This window comes from Elephas maximus, chromosome 9 (genome assembly GCF_024166365.1).
Source record: "Elephas maximus indicus isolate mEleMax1 chromosome 9, mEleMax1 primary haplotype, whole genome shotgun sequence".
NCBI lineage: Eukaryota > Metazoa > Chordata > Mammalia > Proboscidea > Elephantidae > Elephas > Elephas maximus.
In genome coordinates this window covers 111,708,932-111,734,978 of record NC_064827.1, presented here as the reverse complement: position 1 = coordinate 111,734,978, position 26,047 = coordinate 111,708,932, and the positions used below count along the sequence as shown (strand labels likewise).

General features: G+C 48.9%; 1 protein-coding gene across 6 annotated transcripts in view; it reads right to left on the bottom strand.

Moving 5' to 3' along the window:
• Nucleotides 1-5,152: 5,152 nt before the first annotated feature.
• The window catches only part of WNK2 (WNK lysine deficient protein kinase 2), a 189,601-nt gene continuing 168,706 nt past the window's right edge, over nucleotides 5,153-26,047 (bottom strand). For 2 of the 6 annotated variants that reach the window (XM_049895551.1, XM_049895555.1), the window contains 5 exons: nucleotides 25,522-25,731; nucleotides 24,648-24,746; nucleotides 17,489-17,533; nucleotides 15,409-15,668; nucleotides 6,713-8,682 (listed from right to left, as the gene is read on the bottom strand). In XM_049895551.1, coding sequence (XP_049751508.1) covers nucleotides 8,329-8,682; nucleotides 15,409-15,668; nucleotides 17,489-17,533; nucleotides 24,648-24,746; nucleotides 25,522-25,731 — 968 coding nt within the window. In that variant the 3' untranslated portion in view covers nucleotides 6,713-8,328. Of the gene's footprint in view, nucleotides 5,372-6,712; nucleotides 8,683-15,408; nucleotides 15,669-17,488; nucleotides 17,534-24,647; nucleotides 24,747-25,521; nucleotides 25,732-26,047 lie in introns of those variants that run through there. The other 4 variants (XR_007518624.1, XM_049895554.1, XM_049895552.1 and 1 more) reach the window with 4 other exon arrangements.

Here is a 26,047-nt window from a genome sequence, read left to right as displayed (position 1 = left end):
AGGAAAATCTGCAGCAAAAGACTTCTTTAAAGTGTTCAAAAACAAAGACGTCACTTCGAGGACTAAGGTGCACCTGAGCCAAGCCATGGTATTTCAATCTTCTCATATACCTGTGAAAGCAGGAAAACGAATAAGAAAGACCAAAGAAGTGATGAATTTGAATCATGATGCTGGCAAAGAATATTGAATATACCCCGGACTGCCAGAAGAACAAATCTGTCTTAGAAGAAGTACAGCCAGAATGCTCCTTAGAAACAAGGATGGCAAGGCTTCATCTCACATACTTTGGACATGTTATCAGGATGGACCAGTCCCTAGAGAAGGACATCATTCTTGGTAAAGTAGAGGGTCAGTGAAAAAGAGGAAGACCCTCAACGAGATGGATTGACACAGTGGCTGCAATAAGCATAACAATGATTGTGAGGATGGCACGGGACAGGGAAGTGTTTCATTCTGTTGTATATAGGGTGCCTATAAGTTGTTTTTTTATGAGTTGGAACTGACTCGATGGCACCTAAAACAACAACAATCTGCTAACATTACGTTTAGAATTTCTATGTTGTTGAGGAATATTGATCTTTAGTTTTCTTGTAATGTCTGTCTGGTTTTGTTATCAGAGCAACACTGCCCTCCCAGAATGAGGGCATCAGAATTATCTGGAAGAGTTCTGTATAATTGGTATTATTTCTTCCTTAATATCTAGGAGGATTCACCCGTGAAGCCATTTGAACCTGGAATTTTCTTTGTGGGAAGGTTAACTATAAAATAAATTTATTTAATAGATATAGGGCTATTCAGGTTATCTATTTCTTCTTGAGTAGGCTTTTGCAATTTGTGTCTTCCAATCAAATTTATTTCTATTGCTCTGTCTTCAAGTTCAGTTCAAGTTCTGTATTACCTAATCTGTCGTTAACCTTATCCAGTGTAAATTTTCACCTCAGACATTGTAGTTCTCATCTATTGCAATTCTGTGTGTGTATATTTTAAGTATCTTAGATGTGGAATACAGTTATAATTGTTGTTTTAATGTCCTTGTCTGCTCATTCTAACTTCAGTGTCAGTTCAGGATCAGTTTTGAGAAATTTTCCTTATTGTAAATTATATTTTTCTGCTCCTTCATATGTCTGATAACTTTTTATTGGATGCCAAACATAGGTAATTTTATCTTGCTGGGTGCTGGAAATAGATTTGTATTCCTATAAATATTTGTCTTAGTCATATAGTGCTGCTGTAACAGAAAAACCACAAGTGGATGACTTTAACAAACAGAAGTTTATTCTCTCACAGTCTAGTAGGGTAGAAGTCCATATTTAGAGTGCCAGCTCCAGGGGAAGGCTTTCTTTTTCTGTCAGCTTTGGAGGAAAGTCCTTGTCATCAATCTCCCCCTGGATTAGGAGCTTCTCAGCACACAGACCCTGGGTCCAAAGGACATGCTGTTCTCCTGGCGGCTTTTGCTTCTTGGCGGTATGAGGGCCCCATGTCTCTCTGCTAGCTTCTCTCTTTTATATCTCAAAAGAGGCTGGATTAAGACACAGTCTAATCTTGTAGATCTCATCAACATAACTGTCACTAATCCATTGCATTAACATCATAGGGATAGGATTTACAATGCATAGGAAATCCACATCAGATGACAAAATGGTGGAGATCACACAATACTAGGAATCATGGCCTAGCCAAATTGATACACATATTTTTGGGAGACACAATTCATGACAATATTCTTGAGCTTTTTCTGAGGCATGATTTGGAAACCATTTGAACCTTTCACTTCTGGCTTTTATGATTTATTAGGGTGGTGCAGAGCAGTGCTTACTGTAGTATTAATCATCCCCCATTATTGAGGCAAGACCCTTCTGAGTACACTACCAAATCTTCTGTACATTATGAGGTTTTTTGTTCTAGCTGGATGGAGGAGGCACTATTCCCAGCCCTGTGTGAGCACTGGCGACTCTTTCCTCTAATCTCTTTTGGTGGTGCATTCCCCAGCCTTTGGTGGTACCTTCTTCACAGGCATGCACTGATCAGTGTTCAGTTGAATACTTGAGGGGCCCTTCTTCAGATCTTCAGAGTTCTCTCTCTCTCTCTCTTCCCCTCTTTCTCCCTCTCTCCAACTCTCTCCTCTACAGTACTCTGTCCTTTGAACTTGCCTTTGTTTCCCCCAACTTTCAGCTCTATCTTCTCCACTCAGTGAGTCTGCTGGGCTTTGCCTGGGTTCTCCCTCCTTGTGCTACAGCCTGGAAACTCTCTCAGGGCAAAAAGCTCGGCCAATCGTAGGGCTCAGCTCATTTGTTTCCTGTCTCTGCAAACAAATCAATGCCCTTTGTTACCTGACCCAAGTCTCTATATTTTCTCCACTTTTTGTTTTATTTGTTTCAGGCAAGAGAATAAATCCTGTACCAGTTAGTCCATCTTAGCCAGAAGTAAGTCCTTTTCTGGAGGGTTTTAAACAGTTACTCTATACTGTGAAGCACAAGCAGAAGCAGGGAGACCTAAAGGTAGGAGACTGTTGGGAGTCTTTCATGCAAGATGTGTTTTTAACTAGAGCAAGATGATGGAGCAGAAGAGAAATAGATGGGTTCCCACTTTGTCTGGGAGGTAGAGATGACAGGTCTGGCTGACAGTCTGGACATGGGGTGTGAGAGAAAGGAAGGAATTAGAGAAAATTGCACCTGGGTTGACTCGGCCTGCCCCTTTCAAGTCTCCATCCCTCACCTTATCCATCCTGCCCTCTCAGTATAATCCCTGGTGTGATTTCTAAACCAAGAATTCTTAAGAGTTCTCAGCACCTGTCAGGCTGACTGGTCCATATGCAGCTAGCGTAGTGTATTCACCCATTGGCCAGTGCTCCTCCATAGTCCAGGATTCCGATGCTTTAGGGCTGGGGAAGGGCTGTATGGGCTTCGTCTCCCCAGTAGTTCATATGGGACCCAGTAAAGGGAGAAGTGGGGTTATTCCTTTTTCTAAATTTTCTAACACATATTTGTCTTAGCCCCCTCTCTCCTTGTCTCTTCCCCCCTCACCCCGCCATATGATGGACCTGTGAGAATGCCATGAAGGTAGAGTATCCGGGAGTCTGGTGAGGACTCACAGATTAGTGAGAACTTGGAGGAGGAATGACCCCTGTGAGCTGGCAGTGTCCCAGGCAGGATGAAGAGGGCTTTTTGCAACAGAGAGGAGGCTTTTTACAAGGGACGAACAGCAGGAGTAAGGTACAGAGGTGGGGCTGTTGTGTCACATTCCAGCAGCAAAGTCCCCAGCAGTCTATGGAGAGCCCTGAATTTGAGACACAGGGTTTGGGCCTTATCCTGTGGGCACTGGAGAGTCACTGGGCGTTTCTGAGCATGAGGGCCACCGGAGATCAGGAGATCAATGTCAGCGTGTACCTCAGGATGGCAGCCTGACCATCAGTCACCACGCTGCTCATGTTGGTCCCATGGCTCTGAGCACTGCTTTCAGAAGGCCCTTCTTGCTGCAAGAGGACACACCCCTCCTGGGGGTGGCAGTGGAGATGTGTCCTGCTATCTGGGCCTTTGCTCTCTGCCTTGGGGACGGGGATGCCCCCTGAGCCCTGCAGTGAGCATGTGCTGGGGACAGTGGGTGGTCTCCCAAAGATCCTGTACAGTGGACAGGTGTTCCACCCGAGCCTCTCCCCTTCCCCACCAGAATCAATCCTCTGGTCAGGCCTCTGGCTGCTCCTACTGAGCCATTTTTGGGAAACCCCTTGCCCTCCAGGGCCTTGCAAAGGGCTTGCTACTATGACCACCTATGAGCTGCTGCTGGGTTTCCAAGCTTCAGTCGTCTCCCTTTACAACGGTTGCCATTAGCCCATGTGCCGCTGGTACTACTTGCTTTAAAAGAAAAAATAATCTAAATACATATGCTGTTTGAAAAGACAAACTTTGCAAACAACAAAAATGAATAAGGTTACTAACTTCTAGCCAGATACTGCCACCTGCTCAAGACCTGGACCAAAGTCTTACCCACTGGCATACACCTGGGCACGTCTCTTTGCCATCATGGCAGTATAGGAAGAAAGCTGGCAGGAGATGAGGAGACCCAAAGCATCTTCTGTGGAGGCCCTGCCCAGCCTGGGGCAGCAGGGTTGGTGTATGCTCAGACGTGTGGTGTGAATGGGAAACCAGCTGGACAGGAGCTGCACCTTGGGGATGGGCACTTTGAGATGTCTGCAGCAACTGTGATGTGATCTGCAGTACCTGTGGGCTACAGGTGCTGAAGTCCCAGGTGCTGCTAGTGCCACTGCATCTTGTTATTCGAGTTCCTCATTGGAGGAAATGCAATTTCAGTCAGAGATTGATGAAAACAAAGGTGTAATTTTCCCTACTGTGCACGGGACCCCCTGAATTCTACTCCAGACCACAGGACCCCAGGGTCAGGCCCCTGTTCCATGCCTCCCCTACAGGCTGCAGAGACCCACCACTGCCCGCTTCCCTGGCAAGGCCATGTGAGGATTTCTCATTTTTCATGCTGCTCTTTGGACGTTCCTACATGGGGATCCAGACCTCCAAGGAGCAAGTGGTCCCTTAGCTGACTGTGCATCCAGGAGGGAGGGTCGTTCTGGACCTCCACAGCTGCTTGCCTTGGGCCCAGAGGTGGGGGGGTGACTCGTGCTCAAGGAATATGGAACAGAGAAGCCCAAGGGAATTTCAGGCTGACGCTGTACACTCAAAGACAGGTCACAGGATAGATCTGTGTCTGTAGGCCGAGGGAGCGACTGCTCGGTGATCAGGGTCTAAAAGCTCCAGGCTGCCTTGCTAAGGCCAGGGCTGCCCCGATGTGCTGGTCTGAGTGCCAGCTCTGGAAACAGGAGCCCAGGCCTAACCTCACGCCACCACAGCTTTGCCCTGGTGGCCACTTGGCTCCAGGGGCCTTGTCACGCATCTGACCTGTCCCAGCTGTTGTCCTGAGGAGCCTAACAGATAAATTGTAAACTGCTGTGTAAAAGGCCAGGGAACATCATCACACCTCAGAAGTGCCATCGGCAGAAAGGCACCTACCCTGATGTGCTGCGTGCCGTCTACACTCTAGTGGAGGTTCCTCTCCCCCTTTATTCAGCACATCTCTAGCCACCTGCCTACTGAGTGCCACTGGAAGCAGAAAGTTTTAAAAACCAAAGTCCTTTTTCCCCCAAAATATTTTTTTATTCTTGCATTACATTTGTGTCTCCAACTGTGAATATAAAAATGCTTAGAAAGTGATTACAAAACAGTGTGAGCTGGACAAGGAGCAAGGGCCACGCCTGGAGGCCCAGTCACTTCCCATGGTTCCCTCTTCGCTCTAGATGACACGGGCCTGGCGTCTGGGTCGGGTCGGCCTGCCTGGGCTCAGTCTGGCTTCTCACTCTCAGAATCTAGAAAACAAAACCGCCATAGCTCAGTACTGTCCAGGTGCGGTGCCGTGTCCACAGGGCCAGTCAGCACCTGGGGCAGAGGGGGCCCAGGCCCAGCCTACACTCCCTTGGGGCTGCTCACCCGGAGGTGGAGTGCTGTACGCATTGATGGCACCCTCAGAGGGCCTGGCTCCCATGGGCCCTAACAGTTGAGCCACAGTGTGTGGACAGCCCTGATTCTCAGCGTCTGTCACCTCAGCCATTGTCCTCTCTGCTTCAACAAAGCACATGGAAAGCTTGCCCGAAGCCCAGTCCTTAGTTACCGCATGACAAGCAGTGTCCTGGGGGGCACACTGGCGCCTTAAGCGGGAAGCCTCACCAGCCTCTCTCTGCCTAGGGTCAGTGCTGAGCTGGGTCAGTACTGAGCCAGGCACCTTTTGCGGCACCACAGGTCTGCAGACGCTTTGGGACGGGCCCTTTAAGGACAACAGAGGCCATGGCTTCCCACTCTGGCTGTCTCAGTGGGAGTAAGGAATGAGCAGACGCACAGCTTCCAAGCCACACAGGGGCAGAAAAGGCAGCCCCTCAGCTCTGGCATGGTTGCGGGGTCTTCTCAGGACCCCAGTGTGCATGCAGGGGCATGAGAGCAGCTGGCTGGAGGGCTGCCTCCTGGGGGACCATGGGACAATGGTGTACTTGGCTGTGGCTATCAGCAAAGCCAGGACCCTCGAGTGACCTGTGGGTGACCCTCTATAAGCACTCAGGCTGACGCTGGTCCAGGAGAAGGCTCCAGAGGGGTATGGCACGCCTGGCCCTCCATGCCCAATCTACCACAGGAATTACCACTGGGAGTTTCTTGGAGACAGCAGAGCAGGCCCAGGGATGACACATGCCTTTCAATTGGCCACAATCCTAACTCCTTCCATCTGGGGCACAGCCGACTTCTATAGAAAATGTAAATCACTTTCAGAGGCTCCTAGGTGTCTTGAAGTCAGGCTCAGGGCTGTGACCCAGGCTGGAGGTAGTGGAACTGGACTCCCCAGTTGGCCGTGGCCGTGAGCTTGGTGGGTGGGCACAGGGTGCTGCCGGGCCAGTCCTTCCCCACAGGAGAGGCACCTGGCTCTAGGAGGCGGCCTGTCAGAAGGGCTCCTCTGCCATCCCTCGGCCTCACCTGAGCCCCCCCTCAGCTCCTTGCCCCTGGAAGTGGGGGGGCGGGCAACACATCTATAGACACAAAGCTGGGGTGGCTGGCCTGGCCCCACAGGGAGGGCCAGCACACAGCTCTGCTCACTGCTCCTGCCCTCCCTGAGAGGCCCAGCCGGTCAGCTCTTAAATGGACAGAGGAAGAAAAAGATTTTTTCCACACTGTTTTCAAGCAAAAGTGTTTATTTTTCTCCTTAATATACACAGTCTCTTGGGGATTTCGTGCCACTGACTGTCTGTGTACAAGGAGAGGGCTAACAGGTGAGAGAGGCTCCAAATCTTAGGTTCAGTGTAAGCTGGAGGAGAAACGGTGAGAGCAGCTGTCCATTGTACTCATGAAACAGACACGACTCTGAAACCAAACAGACTGAGGTGCACGGTACAGAGAACAGAAATCTCTTACGACAACATTGTGTCCAGGCAGAAGACTCTGCATAATCACCTAGAAAATTCAATTCTAACTGAATTGATGGAATAATATATTTAAACCAAAATAAGTTAGCCAGTTTTAGTATTGTTCCAAAGTACAGTAGAACTATACAACTCACATCTTGGCATCAGGAGGCGGTCTGCCTTCCAGTGGGAGTAAAAAACGTCTTTGTCAGGGGAGGAGGCCGGGCCTCCAGGCTCCACCGTGGGCCGTTTCTATGCCTGTCTGGGATGAGTGCCACTGACGTCTCCAGGAGAAGGGCAGTCTGGCCCTCAGCACGTCAGCCTGGAGGACTGCCCGCAGGGCAGCCTGCAGGCCAGAGGCCAACGGAATACTGCTTGTGAGTAAGTGAGGTGCGGGGGCGGGGGGTGCTCATGGGCCACAGGGCAAATTGTTGAAAAGAAGGAAAAGCCAGGAAGAAGAGCTCAGCAGGCGGGCTGGTGGGACCCAGAAGCAGGGGGCAGCAGCTGCCGGGCACACACTCACCCACACTCCCAACAGCCGACCCAGCCCAGAGCCGCCCCTCAGCCTTTGGGTTATGAAGAGTGTGTTTGTTCACTTAGCATATTACAGCAGGTTCTGCATACGTAGCCTTACTAAGAGACCAGCCACTGCTAAAAATGCCCTCCCTGAAGAATCACGGGCGTTAGACAGCTCACGAAAAGCACCCAGAATGCTCCAGTTAAGAACGTGTTTTTTCCATCTGTCTTCCCTTAGTCATCGGCTAAACCCAGAGAGACCTCATTTTTCTGATATTGAGCAGAGCTGGTCTAGCATTTGCAACTCTTCAATATTCAAGACAACCAATTTTTTTCCTTAGAAAAAGGCATTTACAACAGAAAACTAAAGGTTAGACTTAGCTTCCAACCTGTAAACCATTCGTATCTCTGCAACTTAAAATAAGAAATAAAGATATAAATGCAATAGCCAATTGTAAAATAAAACACACCTTTCCAATATATATTTCTTTTAAACATCTCTTTCCATTAGGGAACGGAAAAGCTGAAATTCAAGGCACTGTACTTTTGCGGGGTCATTACAATGTCCTGATAATCAATTCAAGTATACGAAACGAGTGAGGACTGCGAGTGTTGACCACTGGGACCTAAGAATGAACAGCGTCTCCACCAGAAAGGAAGCAAATATTGCACAAGGACACTGCTCCTTCCTGCGCTGGCATACCCAGCGCTGCCCGTCATGGTAAGGGAGACGTGGGTGCTGGACTGGCCCTGTTGGGTGGGCACTGTGCCCAGGCAGGCAGGGCAGGGTGCTCCGAAGCCAGATCACAACCTCATTTCTCTGTGCTGTTCAGAGCTCTCCGTCTGGCAAGTGGCAAGGCAGAAAGCTATGTGATCCGCAGCTTGGGGCTGGGTGAGCTGACCGTGGGTGGCTGCAAGTACGCTGGGAGCACTGGCAAGCCTGGTGCACCCAGGCCTGGCACCTGGGTGAGATTCTGGCTGCCCCGACCCCCTGGCTGGCCCACTCGAGCTGGCCAGTGCCCCCAGGACACAGGAGCTGCCAACTGGCCTCTGCATGGACCCAGAGGCCCTGCATGGGGTGGAGCTGGGAGCCTGGAGAGGGCAGTACCTGGCGCAGGCACGGACAGGGCCAGGGCTGCTCCAGGGACGACTGTGGTGGACAGAGGGCCAGGACCCAGGGTCAGGCAGGGCCTCCCCACTCCTGCTTGAGGCGTGCTCACCTACAAGGCAAGGAGACAAGAATAGGAGGGTTACACATAGCTCCAGGCAGCTGGCTGCCCCCAGTGGCCCCTGGGTCCCAGGCAGGACCTCCACTTCAGGAGAGTAGGCCCCAACACCTTCTGTGGGTCAGGTGCCCTGTGATGGCTCACACTGGAATGGCAGGTGGGACAGGGTGAAGCAGTAGCCCTAACTCACTGAGAAGTATGTGAGGTGGCTACTGGCCAGAGTGGAGCCAGCAGGGCCTGGGCCCTGTTGGAACAGTCACTGACACTAAGGGAAGGCCTGGATCCAAGTGCTAGGCAACAGTGAGTGAGCATCTCAGTGCAGCTGAGGGAGCCTGGAGCCTGAGTGGCAGGGCTGAGCACAGGGAAGCTCTTCTGTTCTAGCAACAACCCAAGGACACTCTCTAGGAGGAGGAACTGTACAGGGAGATGGCTTATGAGACCAGCAGAGCCTTGGTGCTAAAACCCGACAAGGACATTTGGAGAAAAGGAAGTTACAGACCAAGAAAGAGCCTTCAAAATCCTAAACAAAATACTGGCAAATCAAATCCAGCAATATAACAAACACTATAACAAAGCAATGTAACGACCAAGTAGGGTTTGCCCCGGGAATGCAAGGGTGCAGTAACACTGGAAATCACTGCAATTTACTACACTTACACGAGGGGGAACAAGTGGGTGCTCCTAAAAGGTGCAGGGAAAGCATCTGACAGAACTCAACACTCCTTTATGAAACGGGTTCATAGCATACTAGCCCCAGAAGGGAACCTCCTTGATCTGTGAAGGGCACCTACAGAACACCACAGCTAGTACCTGCAGGCTGTGAAATGCTGAGCGCCCCCCACAGCTTCCCCCCATTTCTAATCAACACCGCACTGAAAACCCCAGGCAAGGCCAGAAAAGGAACAAAGGGTACAAATTGGAAAGGAAAAAGCAAAACTGTCCTTATTTGCAAATGACAAGATTGTGTACATAGAAAATCCAGAACTGACAGACCAATTTCTAGAACAAGCCAATTTTGCAAGATTGAAGATGTTTCTATGTTAACATATTTCTATGTTACCAAATACAATTCGAATTAAAATCTAAAAAACAATACAACTTATAATAGCATTCCAAAACATCAACCACTCAGAGATAAATTTAATGAAAGATATATAACGACATTACATGGAAAACTCCAAAAATTTTACTAATTAAAAAAATGTAAATAAATGGAGAGACACCATATTCATAGGAACACTTAGTACTGTCAATATGTCGAATTTTACTCAGCTGATTAACAAATACAATTCCCATCAAAATCCCATCAGGCTATTTTGTAGAAACTGACAGGCAGTTTCTAAAATGTATATGGAAATATTAAGAACCTAGAACAGTTAAGACAATCTTCAAGAAGATCAAAACCGTACATCTTACACTATCAGATATTAAGCTTAACATAAAGCTACAGTAATTCAGAGTGTGTGGTATTGCCATTAGGATAAAAGAATGGGTCAATGGAATGAAATGGTGAGTTTGGAAATGTACCTACACATATACAGTCACTTGATTTTTATGAATGTATTAATGCAATTCAATGGGGAAAGGAGGGTACTGGAACAACCAGATGTGTGTGTGTGTGTGTGTGTGTGTGTGTGTGTATAACTTGATACCTACTTCAAATCACATACAAAATTTGAGATGGCTCACAGGTCTGAAGGTGACAGTTATAAAGTTTCTGGAAAAAATATAGGAGAATGACTTCATGGTCTTGGGAGAAGCATGGATTTCCAAGGACACAAAAATCACTAAGCATAATAAAAATTGGTAAATTGTACCACAACAAAATTAAAACCTGCCATTTCACTTTTACCATTAGTAAAGTGAGAAGACATGCCACAGACTGGTAAAACATCTATATGGTAAAGGATATATTAAAAAAAAAACTCCAACAAATTGAAAATAAAAAGATAAACAAACCAACTTTGAAATGGTCAAAATCCTTTTCCGGGCACTTAACAAAAGATGGCCAATAAGAACATGAAAAAGTACTCAAAGGCAAGTTAAAACAATAATTAGAAAATTACTACCAGGCCTCAAAATATTTTTACAAATAAATTTTCAAATACAATGTCCCACATACAATAATAGTAATAATGTACAAGAAAAGATAAGGCAATATAAAGAAAAACTAGGTAAAACATAAAATAGAAACAGTAAAATACTATGCGCAAGGAGATACAAGATTGAGAATTTTGGCAGAGACCTGGAAACTATACAAAGGGATACAGCAGATATGGGAAAAATGAATAGAAATTCTTCAAACTGAAAAATACAAGAGGAAAATTAAAAACTCAATGGGTATATTTAATAGCAATTTAGACACAGCCAAAGAGAAATTTAGTGAACTAGAAGGCAGATTTGAATAAAATATCCAGAATAAAGTATCAAGGGACAAAAGGACAGAAAATAAGTAAAAGACAAAGGCTAACTTGAGAAGGACTCTCTGAGAGGTGCAGAAAGAAGTTTGGCCTTTTGTTCTGGGTTCCTTGGAGCCAGACCACCTGGGGGCCCAATACTGGCTAAGCCTCAGGAGGCATGATGTAATTTACCATGGCCACATGGTGAAGCCAATAAAGGATTTGCAAGACAGGGGCTCGGTGGAGCTTCCGGGTAGAAGAGAGTGAACATCTGTTCTTGGGAGGGTAAGTGCATCCTCTGGGGACATGGAAGCTCTGCCCTCAGACCCCTCTTGGACCTCATCCCATGTATCTCTTCATCTGTATCCTTTTTTAAATTATATTTATATTTTTATTATATTGAAGGCATGGTTTCTCCCATGAGCTCTGTCAGCTGTTCCAGCTAATTACTGGACCCAAAGGAGCAGGAGAAGCTAGCCTGTCTGAAGTGGAGGGAGTTATGGGGACTCCTGGGCTTGTGGCAGGTATCCTGAGGGTGTAGAAGAAAACCCTGGTTTGGGGCAAGCTGGACTGAAGTGGAGGAAGTCATACAGACTCCTGAGCTTCTAACCAGTACCCACTGACACAGCCCTTGGTGGCTGGGGATAAGAGAGAGAGAAGCAGCCAGCTGGTCTGAAGTGAAGGGGGTCAAGAGGGACTCCTGAGCTTGTGGCTGTGACCCATTGGCCCAGTCCCAGGTGGCTGGTGGCAGGGGCGGGGGGTAGCTGCATGAGCAGCTGAGGTCTGAACTGAACAGGGAGAGGAAGCTGAGATTCCAAATGACACAGCTGACATGTGGAGTGCGATCTCTTATCCAGCCAACAATTTGGCATCAGAGGTGGGTGATCTTAGTTTCGCTAGACTGTTATGCACAATTGGCATGGTGAACTGGGTTGGCTAATGCACCTCCTGACTCCTCTGGCTTACATGCAAGTGAATGGAGACTCAGGAGGATAAAAGAGGAGACATAGAAATGGGCAGAAGCAGTATTTGAACAGTTAATGACAAAAAAACTTCCAAAACTGATTAAAGAAATCAAGCTATAAATTCAAGAAGCCCTATGAACCCTAGGCAAGATCTAAAAAAAAGGTCTATTCCTAGGCACCTCATAATAAATCTGTTGAAATGAAACTATTAGAAGCCAGATGAAGAAGAATGTATTACCTTTAAAAGAGCAATAAACAGACTGGCAGCTTACTTCCAACGAAAACAAGGGAAGCCAACTAATAATGGAATGATCACTTTAAAATGCTTAAAGAAAATAACTGCCAACCTAGAATCCTATACCTCCAATCCTAAATGGCCTCCAAGAATGACAATGAAATAAAGATGTTTTAGACAAATAAAAACTGAGAAATGTCACTGGTAGATGTATACTGAAGGAAATTCTGAAGTAAACTATCCCAGATGGAAGATGGGGTGGGGGCGGGGGAGAGGGAAGACAGGAAGAAGGAATAAAACAGACACAAAAATGCTAAATATGCAAACAGATGCAAATGAATAGTGACTGTATAAAAAATGTATTGTGGGATTTAAAGTCTATGTAAAATTTTAAAAATAAGTGTCAGGATGGGAGTAAATGCTGTTAAAATGTTTGATAGTCCTTGCATTGTCTGGGAAAAGGGTCAAAAATTAATATTAGACTTTGATATTTTAAGGATACATGCTATAATATTTAGGATAGTCACTAAATGAACAGTGAGAGAAACTAAAGCTTCCAAGATAACAATGGAGGAAAAAGGAATAATAAAACACACCTAAATAACCAATGCAAAACAAGGCAAGAAAGAAGAGAAAAAGTAACACCAAACAGAGAGGACAGATAGAAAGCATACAGTAAGATAATGGATTTAAACAAAAATACGTGAGCATATACATTAAATGTAAATAGGCTAATACTTCAATTAAAAGACAAAGATTTTCAAACAGGATTAAAAATAAAAGCCTAATTATATATGCTGTTTATAAGAGATACAGCTAAAGCACATGACACAGAAAGACTGGAAGTAAAGGATGGAGAGCATATACCACGCAAATATAACACAGCACAAGCAGGTATAGGTGTAGCAATTTCAAACAAAGGAGATTTTAAGGCAAAAAGCATAATAAAGAAGGACACTTCATAATATTAAAAGTTCAACATACAAGGAAGACATAAAATCTAAATCTGAATATAGCTAATAACACAGCCTCAAAATACATAAAGCAAAAATTGACAGGCTATTTTACAAATATACAACCAGAGTGGGAAATTGTAATGTTCCTCTTTCAATAATTGATAAAATATGCATAAACACACAAACAATCAGTAATTATAAAGAAGACCTGAACAACAGGATTAACAAAGCTGACCTAATGGACATGGCAGGGTATGAGAACTTAAAGAAGGCTCATGTGGCTGGGGCCCAGACAGCAAAGGTACTCAAGGTGCAGACCATGCAGGACCTTGTAGGCCACAGTAAGGATTATTAACTTTTCCCAAGAATGATGGGATTTCATTGAAGAATGGATTTGAGAAGAGTCAGACTGATGCCAAGTGTACCTGTTAGGAGGGTTTTGCAGTAGTTAGAAGAGAAATAAGGGTAGTTTAGACAAGGAGAGTGGAAGTGGAGATGGAAAGAAATAGATCCATTTCAAGCTTGCGAGGGACAATTACAAAGATTAACATCTAAAGCCATTAAGCAAGTCCCAGCAAATTTCAAAGGACTGAAATCATACAAAGCTTGTTGTCTTACCACAGTGCAATTAAGCTAAAAATTCCAATAAAAAGATAATTAGAAAATCCATCACTATACTCGACCTTTGTTTTACACTTACTATAAAGAGGAAATCACAGTGGAAGTTACAAAATATTTTGAACTGAATGTTGGTGAAAATGCTACACATCAAACTTTTGGGATACAACTAAAACTATCAGAGGTAATTTTGTAGCCTTGAATACATATAGTATAAGAAAAGAAAGGCTGGAAGTCAACGAACTTACAGATCTCAAGAAATTTTCTAGAACAACAAAATATAACCCAATGATAGTAGGAAAGAAATAATAAACAGAAGAGACTAATCAAACATACAATAAAGAATACCATCGAGATCAAAGTGAGTTTGAGAAGGCTAAAAAAATTTACAAACCACTAAGGAGACCGTTAAGAAATAATAGAGAAAGAGAGAGAGAGAGAGAAGGCATAAGTTGCCAATATCAGGAAAATGAGGACAGTACTGCAAATGCTGCAAACTGTGAAAAGAGAAGATATTATGAACAACTTTATGGCAATTAATTTGAAAATATATATAAATCTAGAGGAAATGGGAGAGTTGCCAGGAAAGCAGAATATAGCAAAACCGTCATAAGAAGAAACAAAATCCAATGGTACTACACTATAAAAGAAATTGAATGCATAAAGAAGACCTTACCCTTAAGGGGTAGGGATGTGAGAAAAACATAGCAAAATCCTACTTACAGAATGGAGTGGGTATACGGGTGTTCACTGTAGATTTTCAATTTTTGTTTGAAAAAATTTTAAATAAAAGGTTGTAGGGGGTACCTTCCCACACTTAAAACAAAGCAAAACAAAACAAAAAACACCTCCCAGACCAGACAGCTTCCTCAATGAATTTCACTAAACATTTAAGGGGGAAAAAAAAGATGAATCTTGTACAAACTTCTCTGGAAAATTGAAAAAGAGGGACTAGTCTTCCATCTAGGTTTCAAAGCTGGCTTGACCCTCATGTAAACACTCTCTAAGGGCATCAAGAGAAAGGCAGGTATGGGCCACTCTCACTCATGAACACGAATGTGAAAACCCTAAGCAGACAGCAATTCGCTCAGCACTTGTCCTAGGTTTTCCCAGGCACTAGAGCTGAAGCCCGCACAATGCTCGGTCATTACTGGGAAGGGTTGGAAACTTCCAGTCAGACAAATAGCACTGACCTTGAAGGGGGGTCAGACAAGATGAGGCTATACCCCAGCTCTGGGCTGCCTCAAGCTCCCGCTGTTCCACAAAGCCGCTGCTGGGAGGTGCTCGCTGTCCCTAACCTGCAGGCTGACCCCCTGCCTTCCGATCTGGCTCCTGGCTTGCCAGCTGTGGGAATGTGAGCAAGTCACTTAATACTCCCCATCTGTATGTAGGAAAACCTAAGTCTTGGGGCTACTGCGAAGAGGAGCTTGGAAAATGAAAGATAAGAGCTTAGCACAATGCCTGTCCATGGTAGGCTAAGAATATTGGCTGTTGCCGCTTGTTATTAATGCTGTCTGTGACACCCCCCCGGCCCCCTCCCCACTTACAGTCCGCGCCTCATTGGCTGCCGGGGCCGGGCCCACCTTGGCCTCCATGTCCTGCAGCTTCTGGGTCTGCTTCAGCTGGTTGAGCGACGGCTTCAGCTGTGTGGTCCCCACCGTCTTGCTAGCCCACTCATCCACCAGCTTGTGCAGGTCATCTGTGAAGGTGCCTTTCTTGTTGTTGCTGTTGTTCACCTGTGCCTGGACTTGCAGGGTGGGCTGAGGGCCTGGCTCGGGGCTCGGGACCAGGCTGCTTGTGGAAGACCCTAGGGAGTCACACACAGGCCAGGGTTGGTTACACTGCACATGCGTCTGTGCCATCTGGCCATTTCCCATCATTCTTATGTGATGGCGGAAACAATGGTCTCACTTACGTCAGGCAACACCTTGCTTCAAGAGGTGGTCTAGATTGAGGGCTGGCACCCAGTTTTAGACATGGTAGAGCATTTCCATGGATGTGGGTGGCCAGGTGGCCTTAACCCACTTATTGGCAGCACCAGAAAGAGTCCCTGCTTGGAGAAGGGTGGGCGATGTGGCTGGGCCCTGCCGAAGCCTTGGCATCTACCCAGGGTCCACTCTGCACCCACCACTGGATCCCCTGAGCACAGCTGCACACATCTGACTGGGAGTGGCTGCAAGTGGGGCCATGTGACTCAGGCCCACGTGGTGTCTACATCCTCAGCTCTCAGGTGGGAGCAAAGCATATGTAAGAGCACTCTGCACAAATCGGCCCCTGGCCTAAGGGGAACATGCTTGCCATAGCCTGGACTATCTACATTCCATTAGCTTTTTAAAATTCGGTTGTTGTGGAGAATATACACGGCAATATATAGACCGATTCAGTTTCTACATGTACAATTCAGTGACACTGATTATATTCTTCGAGTTGTGTAACCATTCTCATCCGCCTTTTCTGAGCTGTTCCTCTTTCATTAACAGAAACTCACTGCCCCCTAAGCTTCCTATCTAGTCTTTCGAGTTGCTGTTGTCACTTTGATCCCATACAGATAGTTCTTAGAAGAGTGTAACGCTCAAGGCAGCGTTTTCTTCTAGTTAAGCTGGACGATTGTTTGGTTTTAAGAAGTCTTCGGGGACATTTTTAGTTTATGGTTAAAAGATTATCCCAGGGCATTCCATGAATTTTAATGACTCAGCTGTTTGGAACTTAAGACACAGAACTTGCCCCTTGCCCGGGGCACCTGGGGAAGGTATGCATTGGGTACCAATGCCTGCAGCCTACCTGCCTGGGCCCTACAAGCTCTGCAGCACTGCTAGGGCCACCACAGGTGAGCAGGAAGGAGCTGGGGAACCAGGCTGCCCTGAAGGCCAGGAGGCTGGACAATGGCCCTGCCAGTGTGGCTGGTTCATTGAAAAGATTTTTTTAATGACCAAAACAGGACTTTTTTTGTGTCCCCCCACCCAGATGTACTTTCTGGTTGGTGATTTTCCATAAGCCAAATTTTGAACTTTCCACATTAAAAAATAACTTAATGACCATCTCTTCAAACAAACTGTTTGGAAATGTAGGCTATTTTAGTGGACAGCAATGAAAAAGCACAGATACAAACAATTAGTAATGAGATCGTACATACATGGAGTTATTGCTACATGGAAATTTCAGCCAGAAAAGAAAAAGGAAAAAAACAAACAAACAAAAAAACCAAGTGAGAGAAAAGTGAGAGGCCCAGGTAGACTAATACCCATTCGATTCGGGACAGCTCTCCTCTTGAGGAGGCACTCGGCTTTAGCACTTCAAGGAAATACTCATTCCTACGATTTTGGAAAAGGAGCCAATTAATGACTGGGATTCTGTGGATGTTCCGAAGCAGGCTGAGCCTGGCAGGTATGACGTGAGGAGACTGCAGACTCTAGGAGCCACGGGGGTGCAAAGGGGTTTGGGAGCACCAGGGTGGCTGCTCGGCAGGCAGAAGTGAAGCCAGTGGTTAACAGTGGGTGGCCCAGTGCAGTCCCCACGCGGCCAGCCCTGCCCGCACGCTCCCAGGCTGGCGTGAGCCCTAGCGCTCTAGCCACAGAAAGCCCATGCGATGGATAGAATGCAAAGGGGATAAGAAACCCAGATAGTTACTACTGCTGTGCTCTTTGCCTAAGCAGAGACGTTTCAGGGCTGACCCTGCAAGGGAAGAAAAAATGATAACAAGAAAACACGGTTAGGTGGACAGTCCATACCTGAGGGGCAAGCTACCACACTTTAAGCAAAACTCATCCTTAAGCAAGGAAGAACAGACAGAAAGTCAGCAGTTCAGAGAGAAAAGGAAACCCTCCCCCCACCCCCAACCTAAATGGACCGGGCAGCCCCAAGCCTGAGTTAGTGTGTGGTTAACACAAGCTTTATTGAGGAGGTATAGATGCCAAGTTCAAGCTTTCCAAGCTTCAGGTTGAAGTGTTTGTCTCTAGAAGCAAATTAAAAAAAAAAAAAAAAGCAGCGAACAATGCTTGGCTGTCAGACAGAAGGCTCTTAGGAGCCCCACTGGTTGGGGCAGGAAAAACCACTGACAGTCCCTGAGCCAAGCCTCAGGTGGACCAGGCGCAGGTGCTGCCTGGCTGCGCAGCCTCACGCCGCAGATGGCTAAGTCCAAAATGATACATTGTTTTGCAGGGTAGAGGCCAGTCCAGTATCTTGGAGGACTGACTTAAATCAAGTCAGTGCTGTCCCTGAGTTGGGAAATGTGAGTGTTCCTTATCTCAGGTGTGGGCCCCTGCAGGTGGTCCTCAGGGCCCTTCCTGGGGTGGGACCATCATTGGGACATTCCACCTCCTACTGCCTGGACCACCCTAAGGCAGCTGGTGGATGTCTAATGCCCCGAGGTTGGCTGTAGCAAGACTTTTAAAGCACACAGGCAATCTATGGGATTTGACTTTTGGCAAGTAGTGAATGGCCAGTGCCCAGCCATTGTCTCAGATGTACAGTGTGCCTGGGGCAGGCGGGCAAGTGGACATAGGCAAGGACAGACTTGAATTTTCCCCATGGTCACCGAGCAAGGCCTCCTAGTGCCAAGAATCTGCTCTATGCTCCCGACAAGAGCTCATCACATTTGTGAATGCCCATCCCACACTCCTTCAGATAGGGGGCTCCCCAAGGACAAACCCCCACCCCACCCCATACTCCCTCAGATGGGGTAGCTTCCTGAGGACAGAACCCCATACCACAAATGCCCAACTCACCCAGACTCCCTCAGATGGGTGGCCTCCAGAGGACAGAACCTCATACCACGAATGCCCACCCCACCCACACTCCCTCAGATAGGGGGCTTCCCAAGGACAGAACGACCACCCCATCCACACTCCTTCACATGGGCAGGGGCTTCCTGAGGACAGAACCCCACACCATGAATGCTCACCCCATCTACACTCCATCAGATGGGGGGGGCTTCCTGAGAACAGAACCCCACAGTGTGAACGCCCTCCCTGTCCACACTCCCTCAGATAGGCGGGGGCTTCCTGAGGACAGAACCCCACACCATGAACGCCCACCCGGTTCACACTCCCTCAGATGGGGGAGCTTCCTGAGGACAGAACCCCACACCGTGAACACTCACTCTGCCCCACACACCCTTAGATGCAGGGGCTTCCTGAGGACAGAATGCCACACAGCGAATGCTTACCCTACCCCATACTCCCTCAGATGTGGGGACTTCCTGAAGAGACCCTCATGCTGTGAATGCCCACCCCACACTCCCTCAGATGGTGGGCCTCCTGAGGACAGAATGCCACAGTGCAGAGCATCTGGTCCCAGCAGGCAGTCACTCCATGGCCCAGCACGGTGCCGTCGCTGTCTTTAGGCTGTCAGTACAGGACAGTCACAGCCCAGAAGAGACACAGCCCCACAGGAAGTCAGGCGGAAGGCTGGCACTAGCCCCTGTAGCTCACCACACCCAGTGCCAATGGGTGTACAGTCTCAGCTTATAGGACACAAACTGCAGCTTCTTGTCCACACTGCAGCCAGTCTGAGGTCTCTCCCTCATTCCTAGTAGGGCTCATCTCACACAGACCAGGGAAGGCATAGACTCCACCACTTACCACCATCAACGTGTCTGGACAGCTCCTGCCTGCTCCTATGTCTACTGGCACATGAAGGACTCCTCACTTCCCCCAAATGAGTCTCAGAGAACATAGAGAATGAACTTTTTTCTTGCTCTCTTTCTATTTGTTCAAGTTGTAGGGATACTCCTTTGATTTTGGCCCTTTTAAAGAATGAACTTTTAAAAAAGCCAACTCCATTTAAACTAGCCCATCAAAAGTTCAGTAAGCACAGCTCTCCCCTGTGCCTAGATGACTCCCAAGGAACATGGCCCGACAGTTTTCTCCACAGTTCCCAAATGGCAGGAGAGAAGCCTTCTAGATAAAAAAGGTGAACGCCACGAGTTGTTCCAAGTTCTCAGAACTTCCGAAATCTCCCTTTCCACCGTCAGATCTTCTGGTCCAGACTGAGAGAGGCACTAAGGGAAGGGCACTGGGTGTGATGAGGCACAGGGCCAGGTGCCAGCCTCCTGCCTGACTTCCTATGGGGCTGTGTCTCTTCTGGGCTGTGACAGTCCTGTACTGACAGCCCTAAAGACAGCGACTGTGCTGTGCTGGGCCATGAAGTGACTGCCTGATGGGACCAGGTGCTCTGCATCTGGCACTAACGGGAAGCCCACAGCACATCTGGGTCTCAGGCCATGCCTGAGTGAGGATGGGCCCTGCTCTGCTCAGCCCTCCACTCGTCCCTGAGAGTGGGGCCACCTGGGTGGACACACAGAGGCTTCCTCTTGACGCTGGCAGACAGCCCTGCTCCTTCCCTGCCTGAAGACCAGGGCCCACCTCTCCCGCTGGGGTGCAGAAGACACCACAGGCACGAGTTCTCCAAACCTAGTGCATCTGACCAGGACAGAGTGCGTAGAAAGTGGGTCAGGCCCGAGCAACTCACCACGTTTGCTTTCTATACCACAGTGTTCAGATACTGTTCACACGGTCAATATCAGGGAGCAGCCTCCCAAGAAATAGCAGGGCCGCTGCCCTCCTCAAAGAACCGGCCCCGTGTTCAAGCCAAGTGCCTCCCTGGTCCATTTCCATGACGACAAAGGTTCAAATCCAATGGCTCCAGTTTCACACTGGGGTGGGCAGTGGATGCTTGTTTCTGGCACAGGAGAACAATGGGTGTGTGATGCCAAAGCACCACTCGGCGCCTCTACAGACCCAGCAGCCCCGTTCTTGTGGAAGCACCGAACGCTTGCTGCCCGTGGAGAAGGAAGCAGAGGTGGGTCTGAACTCAGATCACCCAGGTATGAGTTGGGGAAGTTTATCAGCCCCAGGTCCAGCTACCACGTGACTCAGGGGAATCGAGGCACATACCTGCCCACTTCACAGAGGCCCCACGTATTGGGGATCACACTCACGTGGGCTGGGGCCACAGGACAAGTACAACATGGGGGACTGTATAACTGTGAGCCCCCCACACATCCTCCTTGGCTTCGGAGACCCTTATCACAGTGCTCAAAGGTCTACGGAAGGCGGCGAGGCCCTCAGCTGTGTGCTCTGCACCCTTCTCACAGGGAGACCATTCCAGAGCAGACTGGATACTGCTCAGAGCAGGAGTCAAGCACAGCAGTGAAGGAGAGGGGGCCGGGGGCATCCAGAAAGGCCTCAGAGCATGAAAAGCCCCCAGGGGCAGGATGCTGAGGCCTGCTGCTGCTGCTGTGTTAGCTGCTGTCTAGCTAGCTCCCAACTCACAGTGACCTCCTGAGCAACAAAGCATAGGAGTCCTGCCCGGTCCTGTGCCATCCCCATGATCAACTGCAGATCAGATAGCTGTGATTCATAAGGTTTTCATTGGCTGATTTTCAGAAGATCACCAGGCCTTTCTTCCTTGCCCGTCTTAGTCTGGAATCTCCACTGAAACCTGTTCAGCATCCTAGCAACATGCAAACCTCCAGTGACAGATGGGTAGTAGCTACGAATGCTGCTGGTAAACATGTGAAATAAATGCAAAGTGATAGTAAATGCTTCCCCCATGGGAGCAAGGACTGGAAGGACACCAGAGTCGGACTCTGGCTAAACGAGGAGCTAAAATAAGAGGGGACCGAAAGGGTCTGACAAAAGCTTCTGAGCAGCAGTAACAACCAGGACTCCATCTTGCTTCTTTAGGTCACTTCTCCCTGGGTCTTCAGGGCCCCACAGTGGGCCTGTCTCGCCACACCTCCTCTAACCACGGTGGACAGGCCTTGTATAATCAGCGGTTACGGTCATGCGGCCCGAGTGACACAAGGCCAAGGGCAGAGAGGGGCCGGCTGCAAGGCTGCTGGGGTTGGCTGAGATCTACGTCTTTCCCAGGGCCTGTCCTGCCTGCTGCTCGAAACCCTCCAGGCCCACCTGGATGGATGAAGAGGCCCTGCTCTCTGCGGTGCTTCCTCCTGACCAGGCCTGGCGGGGCTTCCGGGGCCTCCACCAGAGGGACACACTTCCAGGCCTTCTGGAATGCTTGCTGCTGTGAAGCAGCTCCATACCAGGCAGAGACCCCTGGCAACCCTAGCTTTCTCAGATCCAGTCTCAGCCCCCGGTCCCAGTTGTTTCATCTCTGTGCTTCCCAGAGCCACGAGCTTTCTGTACTTCAGAGTTGCAAACAGTTTATTTTATGGTGTCTCTTCTCTTCCAGGAAGCGAGGGTGTCACAAATCCAGGCAGTTAGCTGAAAACGTTATGTAGTCCTTATAAGCCTGCCAGGTGCAGAAAGCTGGCTTCCTTGCCTGCAGCCAAGGCCTTCAGCTCACAGGGTCCCCTCCCTCCAGTCCCCAGTTTCTGCTCCCTCTGCCCTGCCCTGAATGTCCCCTCTCCTTCCCACCTCTTTAAATTCAATTCACCCCTGCAGCCCAGCACATTCGCCTCTTCTGCCAGGTCTCCTTGGCTGTCAAGCCCTCATGAGGCGGCCGCCTCTCTGCAGCTGACATTTGTGCTCAGTCTTCTCATAGACGTAAAGCCCTGAGGCAGGGCCACAGCCTCCTTCTCACGAGGCACCCCCTACCAGGGTTAGCACAGGAGCCAGCACAGAGCAGGCTCAACGAGAAGTCCCTGAATGACTCCCACAGTCCAGAGGGCCTGGAGCCATGGCACTAGGGACAAAAGGGGATCCTGGCCACCTTCCAGTGCAACAGCAGAGTGAGGTCAGGAGACTTCAAGCCCGTGAGCCAAATCCTCAAACTAAGTCTACAAAGCTGCGGACGAGAGGCGCCCAGGACAGGAACACTGCCTGCCAGAGAATATGGACTCAGCCAAGGCTTGCCTAATAAGAGGCTGGGCTGTGAAAACCAGCAATACCATCAAATCTACAACATCCTAAACCAGGCCTGAAGTCTGCCTGCCAATCCAGTAAGGCCACAGGCCCGGCAGCCCAACAACTGCCCCCATTTTGGGCCACACCTGCACAGGTGCTCCTAAGCCTTGCCTTCCCCTTTCTTCTTGTCCACAGGGACAGTAGTAGTCCTTTATCCATGCATGCCCCACTTCTTCTTTTTTAATCTTAGAATGATAATGAATAGTAAACAAATGAACATGCTTTAAAACCATGTGAGGGGAAAGGCAGAGTGATGACAACTTCAGCAGCGCATCACGCTATCCCCGCTGATGCTTTTACCCAAAGTTCCCGGGAAAACCGCCGTCTGCCTTGCTCTGCTTCCAGGGAGGCCCAGGACAGGCACTGTCTGCTCTGGAGATGCCGGAGGCCCTGCAGCCCACGAGGCCTGCGGCCACGCCACAAAGAGCTGCACCCACAGCCTTTGGGAGAGGAATGCAAGTGCCAGGTAGACGAGCAGGTGAGCTGGGCCGTGGCTACAGAGCAGGGGGGCTTCCACAGAACGCTGCGCCTGAGAGGCTCTCCACCCCTTCCCACAACTCAGCTAAGCCACCAACCGAAAGCTGCCGACATGGGGGTCCTACTTAGTGGACAAGAGGTCACTTGCCTAAAGGTGGAAACGCTGGGGCTTCTTAAAGCATTTCTAAGTGGCCCTCGTGCCTTTGATCTGTCAGGCCTGGAGGATGCTGAGCCACGTGGACTCGGATGGGGTGGCCAGGCGGATGTGAGTGCACACTTGACTCAGGGTGTCTGCCGTGGACGTGGCCTCTGGGTCCCCACAAGGACAATGTATCTTTATTGTACAAGCAAAAAGCCATGCGCCCCAAACCAGCATGTCCATCCGATTGTTAAAAAAACATGATTTTTCTGTTAAAAAATAAAAACCTGAAAACTCTATGACTTTGGATTCATCTGCCAATCATCCTGAGGGTTAAAAATGAACTGCAGCTAGGAATGGCCCCACGCAGGGGCACCATTGTTTAAAATGGAATAACTAGGATGTTCCAAAGGATCTGAAGAAGATGGCAACTGGGTTTAGAAGAGATGTGAGGAACTGCTTAACTGACTTCATCTCTGAGGTCACATGAGGTCACAGGAAAGTACACGGAGTGAAGTGCTCCAGCTAGAAGACACGGGGCAGGGTGGAGGGCTGGCACACCTCTGGAGGAAGAGCTGTGTGTCTAGGTTGTCAATCACATCTTTAGGGTTGGAGAAAGCAGGAGGCAACCAAGAGGGCGAGTGGGTGGTCAGATCTCCCGTGAGGGGACGGGTGGGCGTGGGGCATCCTAGCTGGAGCACCGTCCTCTCAGCATTCCCACATGCAGGGGGCGGGGCGGTGGGGAGACACAGTACTGTAGTTGTTGTAGTACAGCCCTGGTACGGAAGTTACACCCTCCAGTGACCTTCTAGAATTGTATCGGCTTGCTACATGCATGTCTTCATAGTCCAAACATGTGTGAAAAACACCATGCGTCTAGAGACGGTTGGGGTTGTCTTTTTGTTGTCGCTGGAACTGGGGACAGCGGACATATATATTTGCCACAATCGCAACAGAAAAAACTACATCCAACGTAAAAAAAATTAAATAAATGAGTAACAAAATACAGAGGGCCTTGGTATATCTGAGAGATGGGGCACCCTGGCCAGGAGGCAGGGCGTCTGCACATGCTTTAGGCCCAGGCACGAGCAGAGACATGCGCACGAGCCTTCTGAGGGCAGACAGGACGCCATCATCCAAAGGAAGAGGCTTGGGGCTGTTCCATTTGACAGTGATGGGTGAGCTCAATGGGGGGAGGGAAGGGAAGGCACCTGCCAAACGCATCAAAGGTACCAATGAATATAGAAAAGGGGGAGAAACCAAGGGACAGGAGGTGATAAAATACAAAAGAACAAATACAGACAGATGGACAAAGACACAGGTCCACTGAGGAATCGGGCACGAGGTTTGCTACTAGATTTATAGGCCACTCTCTCAGACGTTTGGTGGGAAACCGTCCAGCCTGCAAATGAATATAAAGGGAAGAAAACAAAGAGACACTTATCAAGTACAAGTCACTGCGACTCTATGTCCTACCACACCACCAGTCACATCAGCTTTGTTACTTAACATCCATGGTTGCGCCTAGCCCAGCCCAGAGGACCAAAGCCACTGACCACGTAATGGAAAGAAGGCAATGGTAGGAGCAGAAGAGAAGCAAGCTCCCAGAGGTGAGGGGTGGGGGGTGGCACCTTCATCAGAATCACCAAGGTTTCTTTTGATAGAGGTGGTGAAGAGAGTGGGTGAGCGCTTTATCAAGCTGCTGCTATCATCCATGGCAGCGCTGAAGAGAGAGCGTTTCCGTCTCAAGGCGAATCTCCCGCCCGAGATCCTGGCCCTCCTCCGAGCCACCTTCCTGAGCAGGAGGCCCAGGTGTTTAGCTGGCTCCTCGTAGGGAATGGGCAAGGCGGGTAAGCCAGTAACTAGGAACCGTCGCAGGATAGTGGACAGAGGTGCCCCGCCTGACTCCCCTCCTGGTCATTCGGCTACTACACTTCAGGGTCCTGGTGGCTCCCCTAGGCTCATGCTAGCCAAGCATTACCTCCTTTGGAGCCACTCACAACAAGACTGGGTGATGGCTGGGCAATTCCATTCTTTGCATTCAAAGACTAATATTTTTTAAGTGGCCGCTCAGCAGACTTGCTGCAGCTCTGTCCTCCTCTATACATTGGCGTGCTCCTGGGGACCACCGAAGCCCTGGGCTAGCACATGCTTGAGAGTGGAAAGCTGGGAATCACCTTGGCCATGCGCTCCGCCTCCATCACTGGCTAAGCCGGAGCAGATGTCGGAAGACAGGGAGGCTCTCACGGAGCAGGGCTGCTGGGTGTGGACTGCCTTGCCACACGGGTCTGGAGCCGGGGGCACCGCTGGGCTTTCTGCAGCAAGCCCTGCTCCCCCTTGGGCAGGGTCCTTAGCAGGAGGGCCTCTGCTGCATTCTGACAAGTGACCTGGGTGGGGAGAGAGGGTGACAGGCACGATGAGGCGCCGCTGGCAGAAGTGCCAGTGTGGTGCTTATCTTTGTCTCCCTGCTGTTTGCTGGGTGACCTTGGGGAAGCTCTCTTGCCTGTGTGCCTCTGAGTTCTCTGAATGCGATGGGCACACAGCCATATCCTCCATACTGGAGTGTTGGAAAGATTAGAAAAGTGATCATAGTCTCCATCAGTCACAAATGTGAGGCCAGAGATTGTTACTCTGTGATTTGCTGTTGTTCAAGTGCAGCTGAAGACCATAGCGTACCTGGAGGTGCACACCTGGAGGTGCACA